Below are 13,031 nucleotides of genomic sequence, written 5' to 3'. Positions count from 1 at the left end.
ATTAAAATAGTAAGAGGGATACAGCAAAATAAAAAAGTGGATTTCTAACCTATATGAACTGTTACCTTTGGCAATTAAAATTAGTCTTTTTGTAGCCACTTTTTCCACAACCAAGTTTACATTTAGTCTCAGGACAGGTGTAATTTGTGCAGGCGGGACCAAAAAATTCCTGTGATCCTAGATTGTCCCGGCTCTGTTATGCTGTGATGGCATTTTGTGAGTAGTTTGGATTGGTTGATAGGGGTGGATCACTGCAGATCACTGTGAAAGACCACCTGCCCTTAACCTTTGCAGAAACATGTCCTGATGGCAGTGAGCTCCTGGATGAAAATGCCTCCATCTGCTGGGCAAAAACGTGTCCCTGAATGGTTTGGTGACTTTGAAAGTGATGTCAAACAGGCCTCAGCTTTAGCAGTCACCAAATCCAAACTCACCGCAGTACCTATGGGAGTTCTTTTAACAAGTTAGACGATGCTTTTTACCTTAAAAAAAATGTATTCCCCAACTATATAAGGACACAACAGTTATTTCACCAATAATGACATTTAACATTCAGGCTTTTCTTCTAAGAAACAAACAAGAGTACCAATAAATTACTTTTATTGTCTTGGCAATTATATATAAAAAAGATATATTAGGCTCATAAATACAAAAAGCCTTACTCTAAATTGAAAAAAAAAAATCACCTTCTGCTATTTTTCCCCTATCTTCAAGAGATTTAGGAAAGAAAGCACAGTGTCCATAAAATTCAAGATAAGAAAACTGCTAAGCAAAGTTACTTAAACAAATACACTCTCAGAAATAGAGGTACGAGAGAAGAACATTTTTGTACCTATAGGTACATTTAAAAAAAATGTTCCCTTAAAAGTACAATACTGGTCTTTAAAAGTCCAGAAATGCCCCTTTAAAGGTACAATTTGAAATAAAGTACAAATCTGTACCATTTTGACCTGTACTGCAGTGACAGTGGCAGAATGTGGTAATGGGTCAGCATGGGAAAATCTGGATGGGCCTGGTTAATTGTAAAATTCATATGAGATGTGAGTGTGCTCATAAAAGCTACATGTTATAATCAAATCTGTTGGTCCTCTCCTCTGTACATAAATTATCCTATGATGCAAAGAATATCTGTAACCTACCTTTGTGTAAGTTATGTTAAATTATATTTTAAAAACACACACAATGACATGCAGGCACAACCAAATGATGTTAAAAAAAACTGGTCCATTTCCATTTTATTAAGTTTCAGTTATAATTTTTAATGTTTTAAATCTTGGTTGTAGCCTTCAAAAACGTGAAATCATATTACTGTTATGTTTGGCCATTTACTTTTTCGCTTTTACTACATCCTAGAATTGTTCATTAATTGGGAGGTTTTTATGGAATTTGCAACATCAAGTTAAACCGAGGTTCTTTGGAAGTTAAAATGTCAAGCAGATTTTTATGTTACGGTGACTACATTTTGTAAGTTACAAATATAGTTCGCCAAGACAGCATAACGGTTTCCAAACGCATTAATACCACAATGTCCATGTATCAAGTTCGCAACGCGCATTAATCCCAAAGGCTGAAAAGCCAGCAGCGATGAGTGCTCCGCCTCCGCGCTGACTAGCGTTGACGCAGAAAATGACTCTCAGGGGGTTATCGACACGGAGGAGCTCCTTAAAAAGTTGATGGAAGAAGGCATTGATGTCAGACGACGAGGCGCAAAGGTTTAGAGGTAAGTCGGGTGTGATTTTGTGTTTTTATAAAAATTACAACGTGTAATTTTACAGTAGAGTTAGCAAAAGTCCGAAGAGCTAGCTTTAACATGGGTGAATGCTAGCAGTTAGCTAAGTTTTAAACAAAGAAAGGTACAAATGTGGACTATTTAGACTGTTGGTGGAATGTTCAACGTCTGTCTGCCCGCCGTATTCCAGTGTTTTATCAATAAATAGTCACTAACCGTGTACAACAATGTAAAAAAATCAATAATTTCTCAAAACATGCTAGTATGTAAATATAGGTATTAACAAAATCGTTCTCTAAGCAAAATTCATCCCATCTAACGTGTTTCCCGCTCAAAGGGATTTTAAACAATGGAAGGTACACATTTGTACCATTCCACCTACTTAGTGGGATTTGGGATTTTCGAATATGAGAACTGTAAGCTCTGCGTAGGGACACTGTCTGCAACCCAAGAATTGTTAAGATGATTGGGGAAACAGCTAATGATTTTTTTTTTGTCTCTAAATCTGATTATTATTATTTTCTGTACTAACTGATTAATCAATCTGTTTATTAGCTTTAGAATTTTTGTTCAAGGGTTAAAGCACTTTACATTTATCTCCAGTCTGTGTCTTTAAACATGTCAAAAGTTTAAATCCTCAATGTAAAATGTCATTCTTTTGTCTATTCTGCTCTTTTCATTTCCAGTTGTGTGATGAGGTTGATTTAATGCATCCCTGCCAAGACAACATCTGTCGCCACTTTAGCAAAAACTTCACTGCTGTTCTTCAAATGACCAAGGATTTGCCACTGAAGAAGGTCTACATGGAGGCAAGAGAGAATGCACTGGCTGAAGACATTACAGGTGCTAATTTGACCTCATACAAATAGTAAATTTTGTGACAATTCATTTGCTCTCTCTTCCAAAGATAATTGATGTACCATAGTGTCATGTGAAGAGCATGTTAATGGGAATTTGCATGCTATCAAAATCTAATGAAGTGCATTTGCATCTGTATGACCTAGGAATTGACTTCAAGGGGGCACTTCTCTTGCCATCCATCTTCAAGGAGAAGATAGAAGATTTCGTCATCCTTGGAGAGGTAAATGCATGATGCAATGCATAGCCTTTGGCCACAAGTTTCATTCTTGGTTTTGTTGGCATGGAGCTGAATTCAGCTGCGGTTCAGCATCACAGCTAAGCTAATGTAGGGGAAACACTGCTGTTAATCCACAGTGCTGCTGTGCTCTTGGGTTTTGTCTGGTGTTTATATAGATAGATAGACCTTTATTGTCCCCTTAGGGAAATTCTTCTTCACAGGTACTGTCACTGTCAGGGGTGATTGCTTTTGCCCTTGAATATTATGTCAAACTTTAGCAGCTTATCAAACACTACCACAACAGTCATTGGTCAAGAAGCTTTTTGTTTGGAGTATGGGCCATGTTTACAGGTTATCAGAATAGACAGTTTTGTTTTCTAGCAAATAAAGAAGGTAATTTGAGGAATCTGTTGAAAATCCACTTGGCACATATTGCTTAAACATACTGTATACTAATGTTTTTCTTCCTCTTCTGCAGAATACTCCCACGAGTCCATACCCAACCATTCGAATGAAGGATAAGAGTTGGACAACTGCCCTCTTAAGACAGTGTCGCCGTGTTGTGACAGTTGAAGGAGTGGATGTTTGCTCGTGCCGCTCGCTGGATGAGGCCTACATCTCAGCATTCTCCACCTTCTTCGTGTTCAACATGACCTACCCTGCATACTTCAAGAAAACACTTGTCTTTCTTCAGAACTGCATTGTCAACATAGGAGACCAGGGAGACAAACCCCTGCCAGTAAGTGTCGCCAGGATACTTAACCAACTCTATTAAATACGCCCCCACCCAAGTGTCACTACCTTATTGACTACCCAATGCTGATTTTGATGTATGGTCCTCTTCGCCCTTTGTGGTGTATGAGATATGAAAGCAAGCATCAATATTTCAAAAATCTAGCGAGTAAATGCAAAAACTTTGTAAACATCACTGCAACTCTTAGCAATCGTCATCAAATGAAACAGTGCTGGGAGTTTTCTTCAGATAAGTTGCTTGTTGACTTTGAACATTCACTCAGCACAAGTGTCAGTGTGCCATTTTCATCTCTGCCAGGTGACTTACAGAATGCTCTGGAAATGAACAAAAGTTTTACAGATGTGCATTTTCAGGATAAAGTGCTTCAGTGTGTGTCTGCTATATCGGTCAGCAGTGTCAAATATGAACTTGAGGATGTTTTTGTAGTTGGCCATGTACACACTGAAGCCATACCTCAATTCTTTAAAATCAAGTATATTTTGAATGTTGATACTTGTTGGGTATTGTGTGGGAAACTGTTACTTCCTTGCACTTATGAATGTCATTTCCATGCTTACCAAGTGGCAGTTGACAATGACTGGATCCTGTTCAATCCAGGAAATGAATTAGACTTTCAAGCTCTAGACACCTATTAAGTTGATGATAGGCGGTTTGTGTCCTTGAGGTATTCTGTGTGACGTGATTGCAAGAACATTTTTATGTATGTGTGCGTGTGCGTGCGTGCGTATGTATGTGCGTGCTTGTTGAAGTAGAGCAAAACATTTGTGTGGACAGTTTTTTAAATACATGCCATCTCTGTGATCCGTCAAAACATTGTGTTCAGGTGTTTAATGTCTTTATGTGATTGTTTACTTTTTTCTTCTTTTTCTTCTTTTTTTTTTTTTTTTTTTTTTTTAAATGAATGTATTTTTCTTGACATGTCCTATGGCAGGGGTGTCAAACTCAAATACACAGTGGGCCAAAATTCAAATCTAGAACAAGGTCGCGGGCTAACATTAATATTTATTGAAAAATATCTTCCTCCAGATATAAGAATGAATCTCTTCTTATGGACTCAAACAAGTTTTGGTGAAAAACTGAATGTGGAACAAGCAAAGCTTAATACTAAACAATGTATATATTAGCTGTATAATACCAGTAGGCCAGCTCTAATAGTAATCTGGTATGGCTTTGCGGGCCAAATGTAATTAGGCTGCGGGCCAAATTTGGCCCGCGGGCCAGAGTTTGACACCTATGTCCTATGGCAATATACGAATGTAATCAAGGATGTATTCCTGTGGTTGTTTAAGTGCTTTGATGTGATTCTATTATCGAAAATAAATGGTTAAATAACCAAATATTTTGGACTATTGGGGTTACATTTTTGTCTCTTTAGGTACGAAATAGGTTGTCGCTGGGGGGGTACCCTATTGTACCCTTTTCAAGGGAACATTTCTGTACTATAGTTTCAAGGTACATTTATGTCTTAGGAAAGTACATGATTGTACTTCAGATGGTACAACTTCATAAGGTACAAAAATGTACCAAGCCTAAAGGGTACAGAAATGTCCTTCAAAAAGGAACACCCCCAGCGACAAGCATTTGTACCCTTTTTGGTACACTTTGGTACCCCTATTTCTGAGAGTGTACAAAACATAAGACCCGATGGTTACACAACAAAGACACAAAATCTGATGCTCAGATCTCATTCAGGTGTTTGAAACCTTCATCACATCATTCATTTCTAATTATTTAATATTTATAACAAATGATTTAAAAATATCAAGTCAAACACACAGAGTATATAGTGACACACAGAGAAACTTCACATTAGTCAGTGGCTTTAATCTTATTCTAAAAAATGTGCCAAAGTGCCTTTACGTCTCAGATCACTAGTTGAAAAGCTTTAAAGCAAAGATCATAAATCAAAGTTGTGTTCAGAGGTCGTCATACATATGTCACATCATCTTCTGATTCCACCCAGGACCACCGGGCATCATAGCCTAGAAAAACCTCCTCCTCACTGGTTTCACTGTCTTCCTTTTCTATAATATTGGTGTGAGATGCTGTGAAACTCTCCTGAGGTTGGTGTAATGTCTGTGTCTCTCGTGGAAGTGGAGTGGGGTCAAAAGTCTCCACGTCCAAGCTTTTTCTTGGTTTGAAAGATCTAAGCAAAACTCTTCTGATTGTGTCGCCACGATTTTTTACTTTTGGCGCTAAATACGTTAGAAAAACGTCCTGTGGTTGTTCATCATTCAATCCACTGGCTGGACTAAATGATGTCTGACCAAAACTTCCAGGAGCAGAATGATTGATCAAAAATTCGGAGCCGGAAGGACTCTGAGATGTTCCTTCACTAGAGTCTGAACTGAGAATGTCAGCATAGCTTTTAGGGTTTGAATTCTCTGAATTCTCACCCATTATTTCAGTCAGTTCCTCAGGGTAGTCTGGGTTTTCTCTGTGGGAAAAGAAACAGAAATGCATCAGTCACAGGCAGGATTTAAGTTCATTTCTCTCAAGGAAAGTCTATTCTGATGGGTCAGCAACACATAATTTTTGACCTCTTCTGCAAGGGCCTGAAAATCATGGCCAGCATTTTATGTGCCAATTTTGTGATTTATGTCTTTCCAGTTGAGTTTTCTAATTTGCCACAAACGTCCTTGACTATCCTTTGATCCACAACTTCTCCCTTTAACCGCTTTTAGAAAATCTTGCATTATTTTGCCAACATGCTGTAGGCTACTAAATTTAGGAAACTGCCACTTGTGTATACTTGCAGGGATGCAAGAAAATTCTAGTTCAAGAGCTTTACCTTACTCCTAGTGTATCCTCTTAGCAGCTGTACGCATATTTAACATCGTCATTTAATCTACAAAAGACTAAATAGGTAACACGCTGGGTGACCAGAACACAATAAATTAAATGTGGGGCAAAAAATATGTTTGTGTGGGACACATTAGTAACACTGACACATAGTTTTAAAATAAAACATGTCAAAGGTATGCAGATTAAACATTGGTAAAACAAATAACCTGGAAGCAAAAATAGAAGGGTTTTTTTTAACACCTTGATCCCAACAGTCTTTTTGAAAACATTAAAGCTGTTAAAGTTGCATGCTTGCAGCAATCACAATAAAAACGTTAAAAAAAAAAAATCACACTGTATGTCTCTGTGTTCTCTTTTGCACACTAAAATGTGAGACATTGCCTTAGTATGTGGGGCATGGAGACAAGAGAGTGGGACACCTGGTTACCCACCTGCAGGGAGACATCAAAGGCCCATTCTCCAGGCTGCTCAGGCTTCCTGTTAAACTGCTGCCACGACTGGTTAAAGGGCCCCTATCCTCCAGTAGCCAGCGCATGGTCTCGATCCCTTCGTTCAAAGCCACCAGTTGCCGTAGGATCCTTACATCGGCAGAACGGAGCCATCTCTGATTAAATGCCACAGAGTTAGTGAGTGTTAAGGTGTAACTGAAGAAACAGGTGTGTGTGTGCGTACTATGAACTTCTCCACTCCTTCCACCCCACTATCATGCTCATTTTAATTGCATTAGAGTGGAACAAAGGTGGTGGGAGTCAACATAGGAATCTGTTGTCAGAATGTGGCACTGACAGGTGTGGTGAGAACACAGGTAAGAGTGACTGTCATAAGAAATAAACTGCTGCCTGTGAAGTGGCTCAGAATGGCACTTCATACATGTCACAGTGATTGCTAAACAAGTTGTACAGGTTGTAGCTTAGCTTTGGCCAAGTAAGGAAAAATACACAGGTAATGGTGAGTCACTAAAACGCATGATGGAAACTCCATTTGGAATCTTTTCTATAAATATACCTGTATCATATAATACACACGCACACACACACACACAGGAAATAATTATTAGTGAGCACAGAAATGTTTACCAGCTCTTTTTTTAAGTTGTTAATTTTGTCAGATAAAGCCTCGGGGAAATCAGCGCTGTGGTTTTCCCTGCCGCTCACTTCAGACCTCCGGCCACCTTCACAATTTGGAGCATCTCTCATCCAGGTCAGAAGACTTTCCGGTGTCTTCATCCCGATCTTATTTTCCAGCTCTGTTAGATCCGGGGAGTAATCCCTGAATAACCCCTCTGCCATCCCGATCGCTGGTTTTGGATGGGAAGGAACACTTAAGCGTAAATTCCCTTTAAACCTCACACACGCGCAAACCAGCCCGCACTTGTCGACTTACAGCACAGTCCGAGGGTTATATTCCTGAACGCTCCACAGTTCAGCATGATCGCGACTGGAAAACAAACAAACAAACAAAAACTTGTCACGGGAGCGCAGAAAAATCTACGAAAACGCTGGAAGTATGAACGAACAAACCAAGTGCGGCAGCTGACTGCCGTCACCATTCACAGCCTATTACAGAGGTATGCAGCCCGGAACATGACGGCGGAAAGTGGAAATGCCCTTTGTGCATTCCTCAAACAATGGCAGGAATTTCACACTGACAAGCTTCAGAAACACCTGCGAGCACCGAGCTGCCGGAGACCAGAGCGTGCCGGATACCCTGTAAAGATATGGGATCACGTGACTGACTTTACTGGCATTTTTAAAATCTAAAAACACACACACACACACACACACACACACACACACACACACACACACACACACACACACACACACACACACACACACTTAGGGGAGACCGGGGATAGTTGTAACATTTTTGACATTTCTGTCTGTAAATTGGAGCTCTTTTAAGGTAGTGGATTCAAAATGTAATGCAAAGTATTTACATGTCTCTGCTATTAAATAGTGCAGCTATTTTCTCTGCAGCACAATTACCCATTGTATGGTATGGTCTCAAACACGAAGAGTGAAATGTTACAATTAACCCCATAGTCTGGGTTAGTTGTAACATATCCTGGGGTAAAATGTAACACAATGAAATAAGGGTACTAACAAAATATTAACATGTAATCTTTGTTTATTCAACACATGAATGCACTTAGAGCCATTTATGTAGCTGTGTGTGTGTGTGTGACAAAATGCAGAAATCTAACTTTTGAACATATTCCAACCCCCCAAAAAAGACAAATTATGGAATTTTCTGCAACTGAATATTTCATTAATTTTGATTGGTCTTCCTTGAGTTTGGCCTCATTGGCTCAGTGGGCATTATAACCTACAACTCTTGCACCAATTTTGAACATAACAATGAAGCTAAAAAAAAATGTAGATGTTCACCAGCATCGCAATTCCATTACTTTTTATCATGGCTTACCTTGGTGTGGTTTGCAGAGTGCTTCAGAAAGATGAGGAAATCTGTTTCTTGCACCCATCCTGATTTAGTTCCACTACCAGTACTTCCTACTGGTCCATCTCTGACACAGAGGTCTGCATAATGTATGTGTGGGAACACAAACAGTGGAGGAATTGTGTTGCCAATGGCATTAACCGCATATACAAAAGCGACCAGTGAACCTCTCTCTGCTGATGTCGTTGCCCCAACTTGTTTAATATAAGTTAAAGTAATAGTGTGGTAAGTTGTAACATCTGCATTATTGTTACAACTGACCCAGACTGTTGCTGTTACAACTGACCCAGACTCCTATAGCCATGAACTAGCTAACATTACAGCCAACGGCTAAAACATTAGCTCTAAAGACCTACACAGAATATATCCCCATAGACATACAAATAACACAATTTAAGTTTGATGAGTTTAACTGCAAAGCAGATAATGCTATCACAAATTGAAATAAAGTAGAAAAACTTACTTTTTGGCATACAATTTACTTTTTTTCATGTTAAACTGTCTGTGTTTGACAAAATGTGCTGATTTTTCACATGTGATAGCAGAACTGAATTGGGCATGCACAGGATGAGTCACATCATTTGAAACTCAGCCCTGATTGGAGAAATTGGAAGTGTTACAACTGACCCACGTTACAACTATCCCCGGTCTCCCCTACTTCCAGGTTGAGTTTTAAATGGGTTGAATGTATTTTACCTGTTATTCCAGATTACTCGTAAACAGTCTGGTTTCGCTTTCTTTTAAGCCTTAAGGTATTCAAACTTGACTGTAGTCCATCTGTGGGAAATTCCACTGACTAGTTTTCCCAGTACACAGTGCACACCAGAACGACACAATACTTCAGTAATCCCAGAGCAAATATGTGGTCACACGTGCTCCAAGACAGTAAGTACCATATTAAATAATACAATATATTACAAAATAGCTCTAATATAGAAATATCCCCGATATGTTACACACAAAATATAAAATATAAAATTAAAAACAGAAAGATAACCACAGGCAGGAATGATTTCCTGTGTTTTTAAGATAAGATAGAAATAAGATAAGACTTTATTGATCCCACAACGGGGAAATTTTTGCGTCACCTCAGCTCAGGTACATATGAAGGAAATACAAAAATACAATTAAGTACAATCAATGCAAAAAAGTAAGATAATACACTTTTCAGTGGTGCATTTGGTTAATCTCAGTATACATAGTTCATACAGTTCATGAGCTCAAAGGAAGTGTCTGAAGACCTTGCCAGCTTAGATTATGGTATGAAACCAGTGAAAGCTGGTTAAGTAGTGAAGTATAAGATGATAAACCTTTGGAATCATCAGATTATTTTTTATGTTATTGTTCAGCCAAACTGTCCTTCCCTATTAGACACGCAGCTAAGCGAGATTAGTGCTAGATGGAAACAATTCTAAGTAACAGCTTTTACTCACAAGACTGCCCATAGTTCTCTAAATTGCATTTAAAGATCTATGGGAGCATGGCCAAAAATGTGCTCTGATAAGAAGAAAATGAATGTACAGGCAAGTGCAGGCCTCTTGATGGTGAAGGATGGCAGACGTAGCACTGGTATAATGCCATGAGGATGCTTTTCTAAAAACTAAGGAAATATTTCTTCTTCTTCCTTCACTGTCACACCCTCTGCATGTCCTCCTTCACGTCAACCTCGTCTAAGCTCTTTTCCTCCTGCCTTGCCGTATTCATGAACGAACATGAGGAAAGAATAACCGAACCATACAGATAGAAGAAGCACTTCAGAGTGCAGGGGCATGGGGAACTGGACTTCAAGAAATTAAGATCCATCTGTGGGTGACAGTTAACAGGTGACTGACACCCAGACTAACAAAGGCTGAGCAGATCTGCTGAGAAGAATGAGACAGATCTCCCAAAATGCAAAGCTTGTGGAAACCCCATTACTGCAAAATGTTTGCATTTGTTGTAAAGCTTGCAATAGTTTGGTAGGTAGGTTCTGACTTACCTACCAAACTATTAGTTAATCAGCCCACTGACCTTCCTCCGGCCTCTTCTTTCACTGTGGTTCAGTTTTCGTGGCAACACCATCCAGTCTGAAAATCGGATCGCCCACAGCTGTACTTCATCGGGCTGTTAATGGATTGCTAGTGAATGCAAAGCTTAGCGTTGCTTACCATTTTTTTCCACTGAGCATGTTGTTGTGTTTCTGCTAGTATGAACTTGTTTGTTTTGAGTGTGTTGTTGGAGTGACGTTGTTCTCGTTTATCATCATTGCTGTCTGAAGTGTTTTGCTCAAATAGATTTCACGCAATTAAAAAACAAAACAAAAACCCCAAAGCTTTGTGTGGGCTCTTTAAGTGCTCAAGATTTGCAAAGCCCCAAGTGGAAGGAATCACAACCTACTTTTTTAGACTCATAGATGGGTCAAACAAGCAGGGAGGAAGCTGACATCTGCCAGCTGCTAAAATTGTTGATTTATTTTTGTTTGCTGTCATTTTGCCCCATATTCATGCCTCTTTAAAACTGGACCGATGGTTATATGCTTGTTGCTTTTTCACATCTAAGATTTTGTGCAGAAAATGCATTGTTTAATACCTGTTTAATATGCAATGATGATACAGCATCACCCTAACTAAAAATGTGAAGCAAAGTGCAGAAAACATGTTAGTGATACTTCATAAAACTTGACCTGGACCTGCCAATACCTCATAATTAACAAGATCCAAGACTTCAGAAGGTTTCATGTATGATAGAATCAAGGTAATGATGCAATGATGGTGCTGGAATTTAACAAAATACATAAACATACATACAAAGCAGTAGCAGCAGTTCAAAACTTTTGGAGATCTTCATTTGAAAATAAGTGTCGAAAAGTGTCCACCACATCCAAACAACTAATGTTCATGTCTGTGCATGAGCTGGGAGCACAGTGTTTATGTTAAAGAATGAGTCATGATCTCATGCGTGGTTTAAAAGATGAATTTCTTCTGCCCTTTAGCTTTACCTCCCTCGGCGGCTTACGCCACGGTTTAGAGGCTCGTAAATTTCACTCACCTTTACATTTAAATCTCAGCAGTGGAACAGAAAACCTCAACTGGTTTTACTGGAGCTGCTCAGCGGCCACCAGGACGACGCTGTTGTTATAGTGACCATTTCAGGTAAACTTTATATAGGAGTCACAGTAGTTGCTGTTAAGGATTACTGCCCTCATAGAAATTGTATAAATGGATCAAATTCAATATCAGAACTGTGTTTTTAACACGCAGGTATTCTGGCGTGTAAAAGTCTTGAGCCAACTCTTATTTCTTAACATTTTGTCAGGAAAATCAAGAAAAGATGCAACAATTTATTGAAACTTCAAAAAATAAAACCCAACAACAAAAAAATCATTCATATAAAAACAGAGTAAGCACATTTCTAAGGAGTTTGAAAGTTAATATTTGGTACGACCACCTTTATTCTCCAACACAGACAGAATTCTCTTAGTCAGGCTTCCTTGTAATTTTTTAAGTTCTCCAGGTTTCTGGAGAAACGCAACTCTTCTTTTGATGTTTTCAGGATGATTCCACATTACTGCAAATTACTGCAGATGAGATTTACAGTAACTGTGCTGTAAATAGAAATGACAGGAAATTACTGTAAATTTCAGTAATGTTGAGCTCTGGGCTCTGGGGAGGCCAATCTACTGCATGACTAACAGTGTGTGTCACTGTGGGTTTGTGAAGCCATTTTCAATCAGATACTATCCAGATGGTATTACACAGGGGATGGGAATCTAATGATTATAATGAGTTATTTATGCTTGAATTACTCATAGGTCAGTGTTAAGTGGCTAACAAACAAACAAACAAAGAAGCAAAAAGCACATAAGACATATCTATAAGAATTCAGGTATAAGGACTGGACTAAAAATGATTGAAAAACTTTAGAAATAACAGGAACGTGTTGCTGCTTAGAAGGGAAATAAAAAGTCATGAGGGCTGGATCAAGACTTTTTGTAGAAAGAAATGTGTTGCTGTCATTGTTGCTAATTTATTTTTAGAATCACGAAGCATAAATGTAAGAATTTAATAGCTATTTTGTTTTTGCTTTTAGTTGCACTACATAATATTCCTTGAAAAATGAATTTTTGCACAGATAAATCCATCCAACCTCTTCTGTTTATCCAGTCTGTCACAGGGCTAATAAGATAAATGCACATGTTTTTTTTCCCTGTCCAAAAAAAAAAGATG

General features: G+C 38.7%; 2 protein-coding genes across 3 annotated transcripts; one reads left to right on the top strand and one right to left on the bottom strand.

The window, feature by feature from the left end:
- The first annotated feature begins 936 nt into the window (after positions 1 to 936).
- On the top strand, positions 937 to 4,878 carry LOC146648529 (uncharacterized). Its single transcript, XM_085389190.1, has 4 exons — positions 937 to 1,720; positions 2,416 to 2,572; positions 2,734 to 2,810; positions 3,286 to 4,878. Exons 2-4 carry the CDS (start codon positions 2,437 to 2,439, stop codon positions 3,580 to 3,582), a joined length of 510 nt encoding a protein of 169 aa, XP_085245316.1. The 5' UTR covers positions 937 to 1,720; positions 2,416 to 2,436; the 3' UTR covers positions 3,583 to 4,878.
- Positions 4,879 to 5,106: 228 nt separating this feature from the next.
- LOC146648528 (uncharacterized) lies at positions 5,107 to 8,053 on the bottom strand. Of its 2 annotated transcripts, XM_085389486.1 has the most exons (4): positions 7,750 to 8,053; positions 7,443 to 7,663; positions 6,798 to 6,970; positions 5,107 to 5,998 (listed from the first exon to the last, which is right to left on the bottom strand). In XM_085389486.1, exons 1-4 carry the CDS (start codon positions 7,913 to 7,915, stop codon positions 5,488 to 5,490), a joined length of 1,071 nt encoding a protein of 356 aa, XP_085245612.1. In that variant the 5' UTR covers positions 7,916 to 8,053; the 3' UTR covers positions 5,107 to 5,487. The 2 variants fall into 2 exon arrangements, with proteins under 2 accessions (XP_085245612.1, XP_085245611.1); XM_085389485.1 differs by having other exon boundaries at positions 5,110 to 5,998; positions 7,443 to 7,789.
- Between the last annotated feature and the right edge of the window lie 4,978 nt (positions 8,054 to 13,031).

Source organism: Rhamphochromis longiceps, linkage group LG18 (assembly GCF_057381845.1).
Source record: "Rhamphochromis longiceps isolate RC_006_pf linkage group LG18, R_longiceps_female_GT1.1, whole genome shotgun sequence".
NCBI classification, from domain to species: Eukaryota; Metazoa; Chordata; class Actinopteri; order Cichliformes; family Cichlidae; genus Rhamphochromis; species Rhamphochromis longiceps.
Note: the sequence above shows the minus strand (reverse complement) of the source record. Positions and strands in the feature narration are given on the sequence as shown.

Coding starts and splice junctions, on each gene's coding strand:
- LOC146648528 (XM_085389486.1), bottom strand. CDS start 7,915: ATGGTGACGGCAGTCAGCTGCCGCACTTGGTTTGTTCGTTCATACTTC. Junction 6,971..7,442: donor ACAACTTAAAAAAAGAGCTG/GTAAACATTTCT, acceptor GCATTTAATCAG/AGATGGCTCCGTTCTGCCGA. Junction 5,999..6,797: donor CCTTTGATGTCTCCCTGCAG/GTGGGTAACCAG, acceptor CTTTTCCCACAG/AGAAAACCCAGACTACCCTG.
- LOC146648529 (XM_085389190.1), top strand. CDS start 2,437: ATGCATCCCTGCCAAGACAACATCTGTCGCCACTTTAGCAAAAACTTC. Junction 2,573..2,733: donor ACTGGCTGAAGACATTACAG/GTGCTAATTTGA, acceptor TGTATGACCTAG/GAATTGACTTCAAGGGGGCA. Junction 2,811..3,285: donor ATTTCGTCATCCTTGGAGAG/GTAAATGCATGA, acceptor CCTCTTCTGCAG/AATACTCCCACGAGTCCATA.